Genomic DNA, 20869 nt, shown 5'->3' on the forward strand with positions numbered 1-20869 from the left:
TATAGTGCTGCTATTTTTGTGAACAGGCTGAATTTCTTATCTATATATCGCTCATTTGCTGCAACGTCGTCATAACTCAAAAAACACAATTTTCCAGGAGAGCCATTCAAAGATTTTAACTGCCATATGTTGCGTATATAAAGGCATATTTTCATTTTTATCACACGTGTAAAATTTTTAACTGATCACGAAGATTTTTTTATACAACATAGATCATGATGATATTGGGTATGTTTATATGTTATTAACTCAAAAGTCATGTTTTTTGAGTTATGGCAACGTTGCGGCAAATGAGCGATATATAAAAATCAAATTCTGTGTGTGTGTTCGCTATGGAAACGTATTTCCCACACTTCAATCATCACCAAATTTTGGCTATAGGTTCCTTCGATCAAGACGAAGGGTTTCTATATTTCAGAATTAAGAATTTTAAATTGAAATTTTTTTTTTGGTTATGCAAACGAGCTCCGAAATGATCATATTAACAAAATCAATGATCGCATTCAAAACCAAATTTCTGGTGAAGTGACGAAATATAAATCGATCGACACAGTTAAAGATGGAGATCAAATTGTGAATTATACAATTGAATTTCTAAACTCTTTAGAACCACCTGGAATGCCTGCGCATATATCAACTTTGAAAATTGGCTCACCAATCATGCTTCTTCGGAATTTAGGCTCACCAAAATTGTGCAATGGAACCAGACTTTGCGTTAAGAAATTAATGTCGAATGTAATCGAGGCAACAATCATCAGCGGTAAAAGCAAAGGTGAAGATGTGCTCATACCACGGATCCCAATGATTCCTACAGATTTTCCATTCAATTTTAAGCGCTTACAGTTTCCTGTACGCCTTGCTTTTGCAATTACAATCAACAAAGCACAAGGCCAATCGCTTACTGTTGCACGATTAAATTTAGAGAGTCCACGCTTTTCCCATGGCCAACTACATATGTGTTGCTTGCTCTAGAGTTGGAACCCCAAAAAATTTGTTTATCTTTACACCGAACGAAAAAACCAAAAATATTGTGTACCCACTTGCATTACAATAAGATATAATAATAAAATGTTTTAAACGAAAATTTCACCAAATATGCGTACAAAATTCAATTCAATTTACAGAACAATAAACTAAATTATCAACAGACAAAACAGAAAAAATAACGCAACATTCATTCGATCTCGGGCGTTACAAAGCTACTAAAGTTAAGTTAAGCAAAGCTAGTTTAGCATAAAAATTGTGTTTAAAAGACAGAGTAAACTAGTATTGTATACTATTTATCTTCTTCTAGCTCTATTACAATTACCAAAAAACCACATTTAATTGATTTGAATTGCAAAAATTATACGACATTTTGCTATGCATATGAAGCACTGCTATTTTTGTGAACACAACTGTAGGTCCCGTCCAGCCCATTTTTAGGAAATAAAAGCTCGGCCTTATTCTCCTCGGAGGTGTATTGCGTAAGTTATTACTACGCATTATTATTGTTCGAGATAACTTTAGCACTATTTCGTGTTTATTTAAGTATTAGTTTGGGACCAGTTTTAGATAATCTCAGGGTGAGTTCGGAGCTATTCCGGTATAATTTCAGGGTTAACTTTGGATCATTTAAGTATTGCTTTCGGGTTCAATTTGGTGTTAACCGGGTAATTTCAGCATCATTCGGAACAATATCGGCTTCACTGCTTTTTTTTTTTAGTGTCGGATTTAAAACATCGCACTCTGTGGAGTAAACTAACAGACAAAAATCACAGCCCTCGTATTTAATATTTAAAAATGTAGATTTGTTTGTGGTCTGCCGCAATTTCTTGATTGGTATCAGCAATGTTTGTGGGCTTTTTTTTATCTGCTCTGCGTTATTCTCTTTATTGTTCAGTTTATTCCTTTATTCGTGTGTTTTATTTTTGTGCTGCTAATACGATTCTTATTGCGTTATGCATTGTCTTTCGTGTCTGTGGTTAATAATATGCTATTAAAAACGACTTTTTATTTTATAACTTTGAGTTTTTGTACTTGAGCGATATTACCGTTATTTTGGAAGCTTTTACTTTTTATGTCGCAATATCAACATATTCACGCTAACTACAATTTTATATAACAGTACCAGTAAAGTTTTAATTTGTTATGTCTCTTTTAATTTAAGACCACTGTCAACAGTTTAGGTTGGACGACCTCATTACCTCTTTTACTTCGTTTGTAATTAATCTGTGAATTTGTCGGTTGACTGTGTTAATTGCGTAAGCGAAGCTAAAAAAAAGAGGGAACATTTAATGGACTTTAATAAGTCAGTGAGTTTCCAACTTTCTTCTGGTAGTTTTAACTTATAAACTTTTTATTTCCAACTTCCTAAATATTATGACATTCTACATTTAATTTTCTTTACAGCAGTCTTGTAAGTGACATGTTTTAGGCTCGGTTTTTTAGCAGTTGGTTAGGCTAAACTTAAACTAAGTTTGCTTAAACTGTAGTCCAATTTAAACTCCAGTTAAACTACCAAGCAGTTTTTCAGTCAGGCTTTTTTCTGCGACAACATTGGTTTTTTATTATCTAGATTATTTGTAGATACGGCAACAGCTGGATTTTGTTTACCCAACAAACATGGAAATAAAATTTGTCCAAAGAAATATATCTAGTTCCGGAGGTGATATCCAACATTATTATTTAATTATTCTTAAATCAGATAGTTCTCAAGTTGATATCCAACTTCATTCTTCAATCACTATCCAACCTTTGAGAAATTTTGTAAAATGTATAGTTCGCGAATCTCGTCGAAACGTCGAAACCTTCCCTAAGACGTCATTCTTAAATTATTTTCCGACCTTTGAGAGATTTTGAGAAATGTACAGTTCTCAAATGAATATTCAACACATTTCTCCAGTTGATACATTGGATATCGAGTTGAGGTGGAGTTGAAAACAAAATCTCCGTACCTCCAAAACCACCATCTGTTTATTGTGAGAAATAAACACCTGGTTGACAGCAGTAATGAAGCGTAATTAATCAAAAATAAATTAATTATATATATTTTATTTTATTTTATTTTCGTGAAAATACTGTGGTATAGAGTTTTACATTGGAGTCCAGTTATAGAACCACAAGTTGGGAATTAAATTTTTTCAGCTTAAGTAGTTAATAGCATTTTTTGTTTTATAAAAATTCCCTCTTTTGCTGAGTATGCAATGATTTTCGAGTTAAGCCTCTGTTTCGAAACCACTCTTGAGATATTAGAAGTATGCCTAGTTATCATCATGAGCTCTAATGGTACTCAAGCTCAAATGCTTGTTTGGTATATTCGATGCCATTTCGAACTTCAGTTAAAGTAGACCGACAAGTTACAGAATAAGTTTAAACGTAGTTTAACTGACAAACTGAATTGAACTTGTACTGAAAAACAGGGCATTAGTAATTCAATATAGCAACACATTTCCAATGAATAAGGGCTTGAATGTTTATCTATTTTTAAATTCTTGCTTAAAGATGGCAAGCAGTCGAAAAGAAAATTATACCGAAGTGCCTTGGCGTCATATGGAAGGGCTTTTTCTTTGCAATTTCATATGAAATTTAGGCACATTTATATGAATCGAATTTATATGTGAGGGTATATAGGAGTGCTATGAAAGTTTTTTTTTATATTCAAAGTGTGAATTTGTATCTGTGCTATTCTTCAGGGCGAAAAAAAAACAAAAGTGTTTTAAGTGTATAGGGGTTGAGCAGCTCTGATCTAGATAATGAAAAATCAGCGTTTCCGTACATAAAGTCCTGTTCAAAGGCGGCCATAAACTCCGACTAAAAAAGTGCTGTGTAATTTAACTGGAGTGAAGAGTTTAAGCAAACATAGTTTAAACTTCGCTTAAGCCACTACTGAAAGATCGGCCATAACTAAAGTTAAGAGCCGCTTAAGCTCATTTCAAATATCAGTTTAAGTTGGCTGAAAAGCTGCATAATAATTTTGCTGCATTTCCCCAGCTATGAGCTGGAGATTTCCCAGCTATGAGCTACAAAGATTTTCGATCAGAAGCCACAGGACCCAGCTTTTTAACAATGAATGGTTATTCTGAAAACCCAAAAGCTGCAAATTTTCTTTTCTTTATTACTCCTCGAAAATATGCGAAACAAGTTTTAAATGGCCAACTTTAAATGTTTAAATTCATTATGTAGATATTTAGGGCGTCATTTAGGAGGATATTAGAACTAGCACCCAAGTGTGAAAATGTTAACTATAACACATAAAATAAAACTATTAATATGGCACTGCATTCAAAATTAACAAGTAAGGGTGTCTAAGTTCGGTGTGTAATCGAACATTATATACTCAGCGTGAACTGCAATTGTACAGTTCATTTCAGATAAATTTCTAATTAACACATGGCACCGCACATTTAAAAAAAATTGTTTCCCAATTTCCTCTTACAATAAAACTTGGTAAGTGGAATATAATTGATACCATACTATTTTTCGCTGAGACATATCTTATTATTCTAGTCTACGACCCTTTTAAACTTCTTTTATATAAAAGTAGGCGTGGTTTTTAAACGATCCCGTTCATTTTTACTAGAAATATTTCCTGCTATAAGGACAATATGTGCACCCAATTTTATTACATGTTAAATTTTCTTCGTCGTGGCTCCGGAAACATAGAAAATTGCTTAGCCATATGAGGGGCAGAGCCACGCTTATTTCAACAAATTTAAAATTTTTCCTATTTATTGTTATAAATCGACTTGTTAAATAAAATACCATTGATATAAACCTCTTTTTTGCAAATACATATATAGCTTATTTTATTCGTCCACGACCCCTTTAAAAATCTTTTGTATAAAAGTGGGCGTGGTCCTTCACCGATTTTGTTGATTTTTCTTCGAATCATTCTTTTTAGTAAATGCAAGCTCTCTGCTGAGTTTTGTTATGATAGGTTTAACGGTTTTTGATTTATGATTAATAATATTTGTAAAATCGATTTTATCAAAAGTGAGCGGTGCCGCGCCCATTATATAAAAAGTGGGCATGGTTATCATCCGATTTCACTCACTTTCAATACCAATCTATTCTGGGTCCAGATAAGCCCGTACACCGAATTTGGCGGAGATACATATCTCAATATTTGCTCAAGTTATCGTGTTAACCGACATACAGACAGACGGACGGACGCACGGACATGGCTTAATCAAGTTTTTTTTTTCGATACTGATGATTTTGATATATGGAAGTCTATATCTATCTCGATTCCTTTATACCTGCACAGCCAACCGTTATGTTACCAAAGTTAATATACTCTGTGTACAAAGCACGCTGAGTATAAAAATAGTAAATATTTGCATAGTGAAGTCTGGCGTGAAATAATACAACGAATGAGATAGGAGAAATTAGATAAACTGAGCAAAAAAAAAAAAAAACAACCAAATAAGTACTTCGAGTGACTTACCGCGCAGAAATTGTTCGATGCCATTAGTATCCCTTTGGTTTTTTAAATCCATTTTTGAATTTACGTTGCAGCTTGAAATTAGTTTTTTTTGTATATTCGTATCCAGTAAACACTTTTCACATCTATAATTAAGCCATAGATTCAACGCCGCGCAGTTGGAGGTGAAGACTTTTTGTTTGTATTATTTTCACATTTTTTTCTCTCGGATCGTCAACGCAGAAATTTTTCGATGTAAATTAATTGACGGTCTTCAATTCACTTCTTAAATTAAACTTTGCACTATATATTTTTTGATTCCAAAAAATTATTTGCTAATTTTAATTATTAGCATTTTAGTGCTAAAAGTATTTCATCGAAGCGTGATGCCGAATTACTGTTATTTTATTTTTAATTTTCTACATTTGGTTGTTTAAATAAATTGTTTGAATTATGTACTTTGCTGGTGATTTTAGCATCCAACTTTATTTACAAATTTTTATGTTTTCACAGCTGCTTTGGTTGCGCACCTGAGATACTGAAGGAATTAGGTTTTTCTGAAAGAGAATACACAGCTTTTAAAAAACATGTTTACAACTTTTTCAGTTCTTTAAAAAAATATATTCTTAAATTTTCATTTATTATACTTTTTGTTTTTGATAACAATAAAAACACTCGTGATAATTTCACCGTCGTGTGACCGCATGAAAATCAAATCAACGATTGTTTCACGTTGCAAAGTACAGCAATTGCAGCTGCTTCTCCTCCGCGTTGTTAAAACAAAGGCAACTACATTAAAAAGCAATCGATCTGTCGCATGCCGTTTTCAATCCACACGCCGCATACAAAATCACAACAAAACAAGTAAGGAAGTTTAAGTAGGGTCCAAAATGTACCTTAAATACCTAGCTGTGTATTTTCAAATAATTCCACTCGATTTTTAATAGTTCGGAAAGGAAGTGTATGTCTCCATACAATGCCGTTTCAAAATGTCCACCACCAGAAGTTTTTTTTAAAGCAGGCCCAATTTAGAAAAGACGTATCTCAACTAAAAAATGTATTGAAATAGGTCTTTTCAAGAAATTCTGGCATACGTAAAGGATTGTGCTATCGAATTGTAAGATATGCATTTCTCAAAAATTTGCTGTTGTTGGGTGTTTTTGGCAGGAACCCAACAAGCTATAACCCCTTTTATAAATATCTCAATAAACATTTTTTTCGACTGTACAACTTTTTGTCACTTATATCGTTCTTTTGTTCACAATTAAACATACCTATATTTAAATTTCTTATCTTCTTCAAGCCATGAAGCAAACTTTCCAAGAAAATTAACTTTGGTGTAATTCACTTGAATCCATCTCATACGAAGCTTTGATCAAAAAAATTCTAATTTTACTGAAGCATTCATCATACAATTCCTCGTCTCTATTTACTCCCTCCCTAAAACAGTACATACGTGGTCTAAAACGGCTTCATCCTTTTGCTTTTGGCCACGTTCTGCAACCCACACCTCACACAACTCCCTCTTAGTGATCGTCATTATATCAAAACGGGGACCTACGGGGATGAAGAATCATTTGAGTTATATTTAATAATATTGAATTACTGCAGAAATACAAAAATTATTGTGGTTCAGCGTGGTTCAAACTTTTGGCAGGCTTTTCTTTTCACGCTTTTATATATTTGCAGCAAAAAAATAATACACATTAAAAACTCATAATTTCGTAAAAAATACTCAACCAAAAAACTTTTGAACACTGACAAAATAATATAATTACGTGTAGATTTTAAATATCCAAAAAATATTTTAACTTTTGTTTCACCACAAAGTTTTATTTAATTTTAAACTACGCGTTATTTCACTTCTGTAAATTGCACTACTTGCGCGTCATCAACAACTCACAGTTTGACAGCAGATTATGCAATGAAGAACAATAATTATAAGAAATGATACTGTGGACATTATAAAAACAAACTGTATTCAAATTAAAAAAAAAACGACTTGAAAATTTTTACTTTTTCGCGGACGAAGTTAGAATAGCAATAACCAGATTGAAAAACAACAAGGCCCTGGGGTTGATGGATTGCCTGCGGAGCTATTCAAGTAAGGCGGCGAGGAGTTGGTAAGGCCCATGAAGCAGCTTCTTAGCAAAATATGGGAGGACGAGTGCATGCCCGACGATTGGAATCTAAGTGTTCTTTGCCCAGTCCACAAGAAGGGGGATACTGCAGAATGCACCAACTATCGTGGAATCAGCCTTCCTAATATCGCATATAAGGTCCTTTCAAGTGTATTGTGCGAAGGATCGAAGCCCACCGTGAACCGGCTGATTGGACCTTATCAGTGCGGCTTCAGACCTGGTAAATCTACCATCGACCAGATTTTCACAATGTGCCAAAAACCCATGAAAAGAGAATCGACACACATCACCTCTTCGTCGACTTTAAAGCCGCCTTCGACAGCACGAAAAGGAGCTGCCTATATGCCGCTATGTCTGAATTTGGTTTCCCCGCAAAACTTATACGGCTGTGCAAAATGACGTTGAGCAACACCATCAGCTCAGTCAGAATTGGGAAGGACCTCTCCCAGCCGTTCGAAACCAAACGAGGTTTCAGACAGGGTGACCCCCTATCGTGCGATTTCTGGATAAAATTATACTAGCTGCATAACTTAACCGCACTGGTACCAATATTCTATAAAAGCGTGCAATTACTGGCATATGCTGATGACATTGATATCATCGGCTTAAACACCTGCGCTGTTAGTTCTGCTTACTCCAAACTGGAAAAAGAAGCGGTAAAGATGAGTTTGATGGTGAATGAGGACAAGATGAAGTACCACGCTACTGTTGGTAGCCATAATTTCGAAATAGTAAAAGACTTCGTTTATTTGGGAACCAGCATCAACACTAGCAACAACATCAGCACTGAAATCCAGCGAAGAACCAATCTTGCCAATAAATTCTACTTTGGACTAGGTAGGCAATTGAAAAGTACAGTCCTCTCTCAGCGAACGAAAATCATACTCTACAAGTCACTTATCGTACCCGTCCTGCTATATGGGGCAGAAGCATGGACCATGACAACAGCAGATGAAGCGGCTTTGGGAGTGTTCGAGAGAAAAGTTCTTCGAAAGATTTATGGAAGAAGATTTAATAATGAGCTGTACGAGCTATACGCAGACATCAACATAGTCCAGCGAATTAAAACGCAGCGGCTGCGTTGGCTAGGCCATGTTATGCGAATGAAAGATGATACTCCGGCCAAGAAAGTGTTTCTATCGGAACCCGCCTATGGAAGCAGAGGTAGAAGGCGGCCCCCACTCCGTTGGAAGGACCAGGTGGAAAACGATTTAAACTCACTTGGTGTAACCAATTGGCGCCGGTTAGCGGAGCGACTGGCGCGCCCTGTTGGACGGCCATAACCGTTTAGACGGTTAAGCGCCAATTAAGTAAGTAAGTAAACCTTCTAGGCCATCCCATCCATGGGGAATTTGGGTTCGCCATAGCCTCGCCTGCTTAATGTGTGTATGATACGTTCATATTTGTAACAGGATTCCCCTCGCGTAGTTGAGGTTGAAAATTGGGTTGTGGAAGCTACGATGCTATAAAACTTTGTATTGCGCTTGTTAACCTCTTGCTTGACATAAGTTAACTAACTACTAGCTGGTTATGTAGTAAGTAATGTAGAAGTAACCGCCTGTGACTATTTGTCGGCCAAACGAATCTAACAGATAATAGTGCACTATCTTATTTTCTTGCTGGGCTGGTTGAGGCACCACATTTACATACACATGTTTATTTAAAAGTTGTGTGACATACGCAGCAAGTTATAAAAAGGCACACACTCTCCAGCTAAGTAGATGTGCATCCGCATTATGGAGTTCTAAAAGCAGCTCAGCAGTTTTAATAACTTTCACCTCCCACAGCGTCCACCATCTCATCGTTGCTGTTTGTTGTTGGCGATGCTGTGACTGGAAATATCGCTGCTATTGCTACAATTGCTTTGGCCTATTGCCAGAATCCGATTTGAGTATCTTTTTATGCTATTGTATAAATATTTTTCTTTTTATACTTGTACGTGTTTTATTATTGTAATTGGCAGCTCTTATTGCTGGTGCTGTTTATTGTAGTATCTACTTATGTTGCCGAGTTATAATTGTATGATTCTCATTGTTAAGCTGTTGTTGCATTTGCGGTTGTAACCACAATCGTATTTGCTGTGGTCTTCGAACTCTTTTCCTCAAATAGTTTCTTTTTTATCGCCCCTTCCACTTGCTGTGATTTCATAGTCATTTGGCCTGATGTGTGTACAATTCTTTGTCTCTGTTTTGTTTTTTACTTTGTTGACTAGAGCTATTCGCCTATGTTTATTTGCAGAACATCTATATTTGTTTTATGGGAGTTCCATGCACTTTTTATGTTGATCCACTACGTTTGCGGATTATAGTAACTGTGTCATTTTAATGATGTTACTGGTGAACTAGTTATATAAAGTACTCGAGTGTCAGTGTATGGTTTTTAAGGTTCATTCATTAGGGTTTAATATCTGTAGTATCGCTTAATGTAAAGGCCTAAGTGAAGCTCACCCTGGTATTCACATTAATATTTCTGTTTTTTTTATTTCCGTGACTTTTAAATATATTTTAATAATCACCGATATATAAACGGAAGAAGCGAATATTTAAAATCTTTTGAAAAAGCTTAATGGAACGAATTTAAATGAAACACTTTCAAAATTCAAACCTAAACAATTTACCGGTAAACACTTTCCCTTGATGATGCAATTTTTTTTGTTAGTAACACGTTTTATTATCCGTTCATTTAAATGTATAGCCATATATGTATGTATGTACCTATGTATGTGCAAATGTGAGTTATTGGGAGCAAATTCGTAATTGCAGCTTAAAAGTGAAATCTTGTTCGATTTGATCGATGGTACAGTGCGACTTTATTACACGACTGACTGAATTTTCACAAATTGCAAAATTGCTTTATGATAACATAAAACAGGTACATAAGGGTGTTTCGTTTACAGACGATATTTTGTTTTATTTTTTTCCCTAAATTTTATTATTTACAACATTAAAAAAAGAGTTAATAAAAAATATCCTAAATTGAAAAATGTTTTTTTATTGGCAAAAGAAAAACTTTCATTTCGAATTCGAAAACTTTGTAGCTATTTTGAAAAGTCGAACATGCTGTTTGCGCATGATGAAATGAATATTCAGGTGTTCTCATCCCGTTGACGTTTTCCCTTATTCTGACAAGTTCGGCATGCATAATTTAGAGGGTTGTCTATCATACAGAAGTGTCTTTGAGTTCTATTACGATCGTAGTAGATTTTACTATACGTTTAGAAATATTATAACTATATAAGCCGTTGCTAGAATTGTTTAGCCAAAAAGATTAACGTAACTTTGTATTCCCTAACAGACTATAGACACATTTTTGCAGAATTTGTACGAAAAATTAAGCAATCCAAATTTATTACTTTTGAAATACACGTAAATACTGGCATTTAGAGCTGCCGAAAAAGTGAGGTTATGTTGTTGGCATCACCTTTATTATTACATCATGCTGTTTGTGTTTTCTTTGAATATCGATATATGAACACTTCAACGTAGATTCCGCATCTCAACCATGATCGATACTCAATGGAGTCGAAATGCTTTTCTCAATTTGTATTTAGGTTGATAATTAACTTATCGAGGAATTTTATAAAGTGTATAGTTTTAAATAAAAAAATTAAATTTAAATAAATGTAAGGCGCGATGACCTCCGGAGAGATTTTAGGCCGAGCTTCTCTATCAATTTGCGTCGTACCCCTTTTGATTTTTCCTTCAAATTGGCGGGAAGGAACCTACTTGTTTTATGCCGAACGGCATCTGCGAGACAGATGAGTTTTCACTGAAAGCTTATCATGGCAGCAATCCACTCGGAAAAACTTGTTTCTAAGACTTTGATGTTGCTTTGCCCGGGGCGTGAACCCAAGATCGTCGGTGTGGTCAATCTTTAACAATTCTGTTGTTTATTGCGCATTGTTATTAGTTTAAGGTATTAAACTTAAAAATTTCCAAAAAAAGTTTATGAGTTCATTTTACGAACTTAAATAATTTTTTTACTTTTTATTTTATACTTATTTTGAGGATAAAACCTTAAAAATTTGGAAACTTCTGCAACAAAACGAATGACCTTGTGAAAAGAAGTGATCGAAAACAGGTATGTGCTCACAGTACTAGAAGTACTCTGAAAATCGGTTATGTACTTAGGGAACGTACCCAAACTACGTGACCCATTTTCTACAACTTTTTATCCCACTTCCCCCCTTGGTGACCTACGGTAGTATATTTTAAGACTTCTGTCATGAAAAGCTCTCAGTGAAAACTCATCTGCCTTGCAGATGCCGTTCGGAGTCGGCATAAAATCATGTAGGTCCCGTCCGGCCAATTTGTAGGGAAAATTAAGAGGAGCACGACGCAAATTGGAAGAGAAGCTCGGCCTTAGATCTCTTCGGAGGTTATCGCGCCTTATATTTATTTTTTATTTTTTAAATCTGAGTTTGCAGTTTCAGATATCTGAATTATCGAGAAGTTCTATAAAAACTCCAAAGCAAAATTTACAAGTTGGGACAATTTTTAGAATTTTCACGATTCCTGGACCACCCAGCAAAGCTTTTCCCCTCATGTTAAATTGCCATGGTGTTCTAAAGTTCAATACCTAGCTCTCCGGGAAGTTACTCAAAAATGAATTACAAGATTTCCCAGTTTTGTATGAAATTTGGCGCAAAACATCTAACGAAACTTATATAAAGGAGGTAAAAATGGTTCCGGTGAATTTCAAACCAGTTAATGCCGACTCTTTGTGTATTTAGCAAGAAGTGAGTTATTTTCCGGAGTCCCGTAAAAAAATAGCCAACATTAGTTAGATTTGTTTAGCAATTGATAATTTTTTTCTACAGGGTAGCATTTGAAGGGGGAGATTGTAATGACCCAGTTATTTAATCTTTTTAGGACCACCCTTATGTACAAAAAATAAATACTTGGCGCGATTTACCTCTGAAGAGATCTAAGCCAAGCTTCTCTCCCAATTTGCTCCTTTTAATTTTCCCTACAAACGGACGGGATCTAAATTTTTATGCCGACTCTCAACGGCATCTGCAAAGCAAATGAATTTTCACTGAATATTTTCATGGCAGAAATACACTCGGAGTGTTTGCCAAATCACTTCCGAGGGACGACCCTGTAAAACGCAAATGAATTTTTACTTTTTCATACAGTTTCATTATAAAAATGAGACTCAAAGACAGCTATATCGGTAAATTTTGGCCTGTTAAGTATTCTATATACGTGATCATTATCTCACTAGACGGCTACTTTGGAGTATAATAAAATCTCGAAATATGAAATTTTTTCTTTGTATTTGTTTACTATAAAGCCTGCGATATGAACATTTAACCTTATAGTACATCGTGCACTCCATGACAATCAAATTCATGTACATAATTATGTTATTAACCACATTTTCCATACAACTCCTAAATCATCGAAGCGCCGATGCCGCATACCATTTACCGCTCATAGTGCATGAATATGTATGGATGTATAATATTAGCTATATGCCACTAACTACTTATATTGCCAAAATTATGTTTCCATCCAATCGTAGTGTGGTAATATTTTTATACTCAGTTGAGCAGAGCTCACAGAGTATATTAACTTTGATTGGATAGCAGTTGGTTGTACAGGTATAAAGGAATGGAGATAGATATAGACTTCCATATATCAAAATCATCAGTATCGAAAAAAAATTTGTTTGAGCCATGTCCGTCCGTCCGTCCGTTAACACGATAACTTGAGTAAATTTGGAGGTATCTTGATGAAATTTGGTATGTAGATTCCTGGGCACTTATCTCAGATCGATATTTAAAATGAACGAAATCGGACCATTACCACGCCCACTTTTTCGATATCGAAAATTTCGAAAAACACAAAAAGTGCGATAATTCATTTCCAAAGACAGATAAAGCGATGAAACTTGGTGGGTGAGTTGAACTTATAACGCAGAATAGAAAATAAGTAAAATTTTGGACAATGGGCGTGGCACCGCCCACTTTTGAAAGAAGGTAATTTAAAAGTTTTGCAAGCCGTAATGTGGCAGTCGTTGAAGATATCATGATGAAATTAGGCAGGAACGTTATCCTATTACTATATATATGCTTAATAAAAATTAGCAAAATCGGAGAACGACCACGCCCACTTTAAAAAAAAATTTTTTTTAAAGTCAAATTTTAAAAATTTAATATCTTTACAGTATATAAGTAAATTATGTCAATATTCAACTCCAGTAATGATATGGTGCAACAAAATACAAAAATAAAAGAAAATTTCAAAATGTGCGTGGCTCCGCCCTTTTTCATTTAATTTGTCTAGGATACTTTTAATGCCATAAGTCGAAAAAAACTTTACCAATCCTTGTGAAATTTGGTAGGGGCATACATTCTATGACGATAACTGTTTTCTGTGAAAATTGGCGAAATCGGTTGAAGCCACGCCCAGTTTTTATACACAGTCGACCCCCTGTCCTTCCGCTCGGCCGTTTACACGATAACTTGAGCAAAAATCGATATATCTTTACTAAACTCAGTCCACGTACTTATCTGAACGCACTTTGTATTGGTATAAAAAATGGCCGAAATCCCACTATGACCACCCCCACTTCTTATTCGATATCGAAAATTACGAAAAATGAAAAAAATGCCACAATTCTATACCAAATACGAAAAAAGGAATGAAACGTAATTGGATTGGTTTATTGACGCAAAATTTAACTTTAGAAAAAAACTTTGTAAAATGGGTGTGACACCTACCATATTAAGTAAAAGAAAATGAAAAAGTTCTGCAGGGCGAAATCAAAAGCCCTTGGAATCTTGGCTGGAATACTGTCCGTAGTTTTACATATATAAATAAATTAGCGGTACGCGACAGATGATGTTCTGGGTCACCCTGGTCCACATTTTGGTCGATATCTCGAAAACGCCTTCACATATACAACTAAGGGCCACTCCCTTTTAAAACCCTCAGAATACCTTTAATTTAATACACATATCGTAGAAACAAATTCTAGAGTCACCCCTGGTCCACCTTTATGGCGATATCTCGAAAAGGCGCCCATCAATAGAACTAAGGGCCACTCCCTTTTAAAATACTCTTTAATACCTTCCATTTGATACACATGTCATACAAACACATTCCAGGGTTACCCTAGTTTCATTTTCCTACATGGTGCTTTTCCCTTATTTTGTCTCCATAGCTCTCAACTGAGTATGTAATGTTCGGTTACACCCGAACTTAGCCTTTCTTACTTGTTTTTTTTTACACTCAGTTAAAAGCCAACTTGTATATACTCAACCAACATTTATCATGAACCAGTCAACTTTTCAAACAATTGCAAGAAAAAATCGTTTAGTTGGTGGCACTAAGCATGAATTGATGACTCATGCATCGCATTCAACTTGATTGAGTGCGAAGCCCCTCAATGGTGGCAAGTAGTAATATATATTGTAATTTTTATACAGCCTTAATTTTTTATAACTTACTCATATACTTGTTGAACGGTGGTAATAAGCTCCGCATTAATTAAAAACTAATTTAAATGAATTAAATTCACATACTAATGGACCTTATGCATAAAAAGCGAGAATTTGCTCAGACTCGAGTAACTGAGTAAAAGATGGATTCTTCGTTTACGCATCTTTCACTTCAGAACTCGAGTGTGAGCAATTGCTCGCTTATTATGCATGACACTCAATGACCTCAATTAATTGATTCTGTGTGCGATCGCCTTTAGTCAGAATTTATGCAAAATGATAAATAAGTCAAAATAATTTTTATAAAGTTGCAAGCATATATCATATATATGATCTGAGCGAAAAAATAAATTCATTTAGCCATGTCCATCCGTCCGTCTGTCCGTAAAGACGATAACTTGAGTAAATTTTGAGGTATCTTAAAGAAATTTGGTATGTTAAGTTCCTGGGCACTCATCTCAGATCGCTATTTAAAATGAGCGAAATCGGATTATAACCACGCCCAGAACAGAAAAAGTGTGATGATTCATTACCAAAGACCGATAAAGCGATGAAACTTGGTAGGTGGGTTGACCTTATGACGCAGAATAGAAAATTAGCAAAAGTTTGGGCAATGGGCGTGACAGCGCCCACTTTTAAAAGAAGGTAATTAAAAGTTTTGCAAGCTGTAATTTGGCAGTCGTTGAAGATATCATGATGACATTTGGCAGGAACATTACTCCTATTACTATATGTGTTCTAAATAAAAATTTGCAAAATCAGATGACGAACACGCCCGCTTAAGAAAAAAAATTTTAAAAGTCAAATTTTAACAGAAAATTGAATATCTTTACAGTATATAAGTAAATTATGTCAACATTCAACTCCAACATTTGTCTCCAAAGCTCTCAGCTGAGTATGTAATGTTCGGTTACACCCGAACTTAGCCTTCCTTACTTGTTTTTTTTTCTTATTTTTGCATGATTCATATTGTTTGACGTTGTTATTATGGCAGCACAATAAACTGGAGATGAACGTCATCAATCTTAATATTCCGACATTTAATTGTGATATGAATAAAATTATTCAATAATGCATTGCACCGGCACATTTATGGAAATGTTATAAAACAAAGATTTTGGAAAAAAAAATGTAAACAATGGAAAAATTATATAATGAATACTAAACAACATTTTTGGCAATATAATTTGTTAACAGGCGCTGAAACTGTTATTCCTTTTATAATATAAGTCCTTGCAAAACTATTAATTTTGGACTTTAAATATATTTGGATCAAGATAAAAATTATTTTCGGATTTTTATTTTTTGAGTCCAATAGAACTAGTTACACTCGGACTTTTAAAAATAAAAGTCCGGAAATAAAAGTTGAATCAAGACTTTTATTTTTTAAGGCCGAAATAAAAGTCCCGCATGATAGCAAAGAAACGTCTTATAAGAATTAAAAAAAAATTTATTTCGGATAAGCCGGGACTTTTATTTCGGCCTTAAAAAATAAAAGTCTTGATTTAACTTTTATTCCGGGACTTTTATTTTTAAAAGTTGGAGTGTAACTAGTTCTATTGAACTCAAAAAATAAAAATACAGATTTTACTTTTATATGTGGACTTTTATGGAAAAGGTTCGAAAAATAAAAAGGATGCATGATTCGACATGATACTGCTATAGGGATACCTGGGAACTCAAACATTTTCACCTAGGACAATTTTTTGACCGGGACTTTTTCGACTCCGAAAAAAAAAGTATTATTTTCTGTCCCTGTTTGTTAATGTTATTTATTTTTAACAGCACATGCTTTTTATTAAATGCCTAGTACTGTTTCATTAGGCTACCGAGGTGCTTCAAACAAAAATAATTATTCCCTCAGTTTTGATATTTTTTCTTTAGCTTTGTATTTTTGCAAGAGCTCTTGATAATCGATTAGTCGATTAGCAAAAGTTGTCACTAATCGAGTAGTGGTCTGCATTCGATTAGTGTCAGATGCGACTATTCGAATAGTCTTTATTTATAATTTATTTATGAGTTTTACGTTTCGTAAAGACGTTGTGAAGTTATTTTAAATCATCTGCAGCTTACATATTTTGTAATGTTGGCCTTCATTTCGAAGAACAATCTATGATTATGATGTCTCAGTCATATCGGTTGTAACTGAATCAGAACAAATACCACGACAATGGGAATCAATCCCTTATTTTTGCCTACTGATTTTGTTGCAGATTTCATTGAGCTGAAACTAAAATTAGTACGCTAGATGTATGGAAATATTTTGTATTTGATTTTCTAAGTAAAATTAATTAATTATAAGATATAAAACAAAATAAGCAGTTTGACTTTTTTACAGAACATTTGTTTGCGATTTTCGAATACTTATATAACTTTAGCTGTTATGCCACTAAATAAATTTTTTTCTGTTTTAGAACTCTACTTTGAATATCAGTAAATTAAATAAAATGAAACATATTTACTTGCATCTTACGTTAACATTTCCAGGGCATCGCAATACTTTGATTTCTGATAACGATTTAAACAATTAAAACGCTCCCCAAAGGACCTCTGAAATATGACTTTAGCTGTTATACTCAGGAACCAAAAAAGAAAGACCCAGAATAGATTGGTATTGAAAATGACCGAAATCGGATGATAACCACGCCCACTTTTTGTATATATAACATTTTGGAAAACACAAAAAACCTGATTATTTAGTAAATAATACACCCAGAATGTTGAAATTTGACGTATGGACTGATATTGAGACTCTTGATAAAAATTTGAAAAACAATTTTTAAATGGGCGTAGCACCAACCACTTGTGATAAAATCAATTTTACAAATATTATTAATCATGAATCAAAAATCATCAAACCTATCGTAACAAAATTCGGCAGAGAGGTTGCCTGTACTATAAGGAATGCTTTGACGAAAAATTAACGAAATCAGCTAAGGACCACGCCCACTTTTATATACAAGATTTTTAAAAGAGACGTGGACGAATAAAATAACCTATATATATACACCTATCAAAAAAGAGCTTTATATCAATGGTATTTCATATCCCAAGTGGATTTATAACAGTAAATAGGAAAAACTTCAAATTTTGAAAAATGGGCGTGGAACCACCCCTTTTATGACTAAGCAATTTTCTATGTTTCGGGAGCCATAACTCGAAGAAAAATTAACGGATCGTAATAAAATTGGGTACACAAATTTCCAATATAGCAGGAAATATTTCTACAAAAAATGGACGAGATCGGCAAAAGGCCATGCCCACTTTTATATAAAAGATTTTTAAAAGGGTCGTAGACGAAAATAATAAACTATATCTTAGCGAAAAAGAGCTTTGTATCAATAGAATTTTACTTTGTAAATTGAATTATAACATTAAATTGGAAAACACTAAAATTTTTGAAAATGGGTGTGGCACCGCCACTTTTATGACTAAGCAATTTTCTATGCTTCGGGAGCCATAACTCGAATTCAAGGGGCTGTGTAGCGCAACCCTTCAGGTTGCCAGCGCAATATATAGCTTCTCCAAACCCAATTGTCAACCTCACCTATCCGCGGCGAATCCTGTTTCACTAACAGACGAGGCTCTGGTGACCCCAAGCTCCTCATGGAACTTGGGGGTAGGGAGGGAGGGAATGGCCTGAAGGTTTAATGTGGCCACATAAATCGTTCCCGAGATGGTCGGGCTAGTACCTTAATGGTGCTATGGTACCGGAGCGTACCGGATTTGTATCCGGCAAAGGACCATCACATCGATGACACTCCCCAAAGCCTTCGGGGAGCAACTTTATCGCTACAACAACAACAACAACAGCCATAACTCGAAGAAAAATTAACATATCGTAATGAAATTGTGTACACATATTTTCCTTATAGCAGAATATATTTCTAGTAAAAATGGACGGGATCGGTTAAAGACTACGGCAACTTAGATATAAAACAAGTTGAAAAGGGTCGTAGACTAGAATAATAAGCTATAACTTAGCAAAAAATAGTTTTGAATCGGTGATATTTCACTTATCAAGTTTTATTAGAAGAGGAAATCTTTTTGGAACTATGTTCGTTCAAAGCAAGGTTGTTCTAATATACCTACCTGTGTCAAATTTAATGACATTTGCTCCAACAGTTTGGTCGATTCGGCAAATCTTTTTGCTGATTTTTTCAAATCTACGTTTGTTGTTGAGGCCGATAACCTTGATAACAGGTATCTTACTGATAGCCCCAAACCTTTAGACTTTGGGTCTCTGTCCTTGTCTGAGACCGATATTATCTTGGGTATATCCTCCTTACAGACCTCAATCAAAAATGATATTGATCGATTGTCCTCTTTTTTATTTAAGAAGTGTAGTATTTCTCTTTGTGTGCCACAGTGCCACATTTTCAATATTTCGCTATCGTCTGGAGTTTTTGTTGATCGCTGGAAGCTGGTGTCTATCACTCCTATCTTCAAGTCAGGCAATAAAAATGAAGTAAAGAATTATAGGCCAATATCCAAACTGTCAACATGTTCAAAACTTTTTGAAAAGGTAGTTAAAAACAAAGTATCATTCGCTATAAATAAAATAGTCGATCCATGTCAGCATGGTTTCATTGCGGGACGTTCGACTGCTACAAATCTGGCTGTTTTCTGTCAGTTTTGTGTCTCTGCGTTTAAGGATGGATGTCAAGTTGACACCATATATACGGATTTTTCCAAGGCTTTTGACACAGTTTCGCACAAATTACTTCTGTGGAAACTTGAAAACATGGGCTTTCACTCAAGCTTTCTGTCGTGGCTGAAGTCCTATTTGGAAAATAGATCTTTTGTTGAAATCGAGAGAACTAAGTCTTATGAATTCTCAGCAACTTCGGGTGTACCACAAGGTAGCATCCTTGGTCCTATTTTGTTCTTAATGTTTATTAATGATGTTGGCTCATGCATAAACTATTCGAATTATTTGCTTTATGCTGACGACTTAAAACTCTTTCGGAGAATCTCCTGTACTTCTGATGCATTGCGTCTGCAAGAAGATCTGAATGCTATAAATAATTGGGCCTGTCAAAATAATCTGCGACTCAATATTAGTAAATGCTGCCACATGACGTATACTAAGTCTACGAATGTGGTTTCATTCGCGTACTCGATTTCAAATGTAACTCTTGCGTCAATTAATGAGTTTCGCGATCTTGGCGTAATTTTTGACTCACCTTTTACTTTTTGTAATCATGTAAACTTTCTCATACCAAAGGCTTATACCAACTTAGCTTTCTTGCGACGATATGCCAAGGATTTCAAGGACCCATATACTAGGAAAATCTAATACAATGTCATCTGGAATCCCATATACTCCTCACACTCTTTAAGAATTGAAAGAAGTCAGCACAAGTTCATACGATTTGCTCTTCAACCTCTGCACTTTGTTAATCCCCTGCCACCCTACAATGCAAGATGCATGCTTATCAATGTCTTGGCACTTGAAGTTAGACGTCTTGTTCAAAACGTAATGTTTATTTTTGACATAATATCCGGTGCCATTGACTGCTCAGAACTACTTGGGCAGTTGAATTTCAATGTCCCTAACAGAGCTCTTCGCTTTCACAGTACATTCCGCGTTGAAGTGCTGCGTTCGAATTACTTCAGTTTCGCACCTCTTATAAGAGGTCTTGTAGAATTTAATCGCCTATCCAGAAGCCTTGACCTGGACTTTGCCATGCCAAGGTCTCTGTTTAAGGCACGCATTGAGTCCTATTACTTATCTCAGTAAATCTTACTTTAAAATTGTTAAACTAGTACTAAGTTAACCTGTAATCTAGTCAGTAAGGTTGTTACCATTTGACTTAATAAAGATATGAAATATGAAAATATGAAATGGGGAGAATTTTTTTTTAACGGGCGGTG

General features: G+C 34.9%; 1 protein-coding gene across 10 annotated transcripts in view; it reads right to left on the minus strand.

The window, feature by feature from the left end:
* blow (blown fuse) overlaps positions 1–20869 on the minus strand; it is a 65948-nt gene that overhangs the window by 21115 nt on the left and 23964 nt on the right. For 3 of the 10 annotated variants that reach the window (XM_067774279.1, XM_067774280.1, XM_067774278.1), the window contains exon 2: positions 5429–5961. The exons of 1 other annotated variant lie outside the window; for it this stretch is intronic. In XM_067774279.1, the coding sequence (XP_067630380.1) occupies positions 5429–5480 (52 nt within the window). In that variant the 5' untranslated portion in view covers positions 5481–5961. Of the gene's footprint in view, positions 1–5428; positions 5980–6051; positions 6191–6678; positions 6702–9225; positions 9454–9478; positions 9805–19084; positions 19410–20869 lie in introns of those variants that run through there. 6 more of the 10 variants (XM_067774282.1, XM_067774285.1, XM_067774283.1 and 3 more) reach the window with 6 other exon arrangements.

This window comes from Eurosta solidaginis, chromosome 3, assembly GCF_040869045.1.
Source record: "Eurosta solidaginis isolate ZX-2024a chromosome 3, ASM4086904v1, whole genome shotgun sequence".
In the NCBI taxonomy this organism is placed as follows: Eukaryota; Metazoa; Arthropoda; class Insecta; order Diptera; family Tephritidae; genus Eurosta; species Eurosta solidaginis.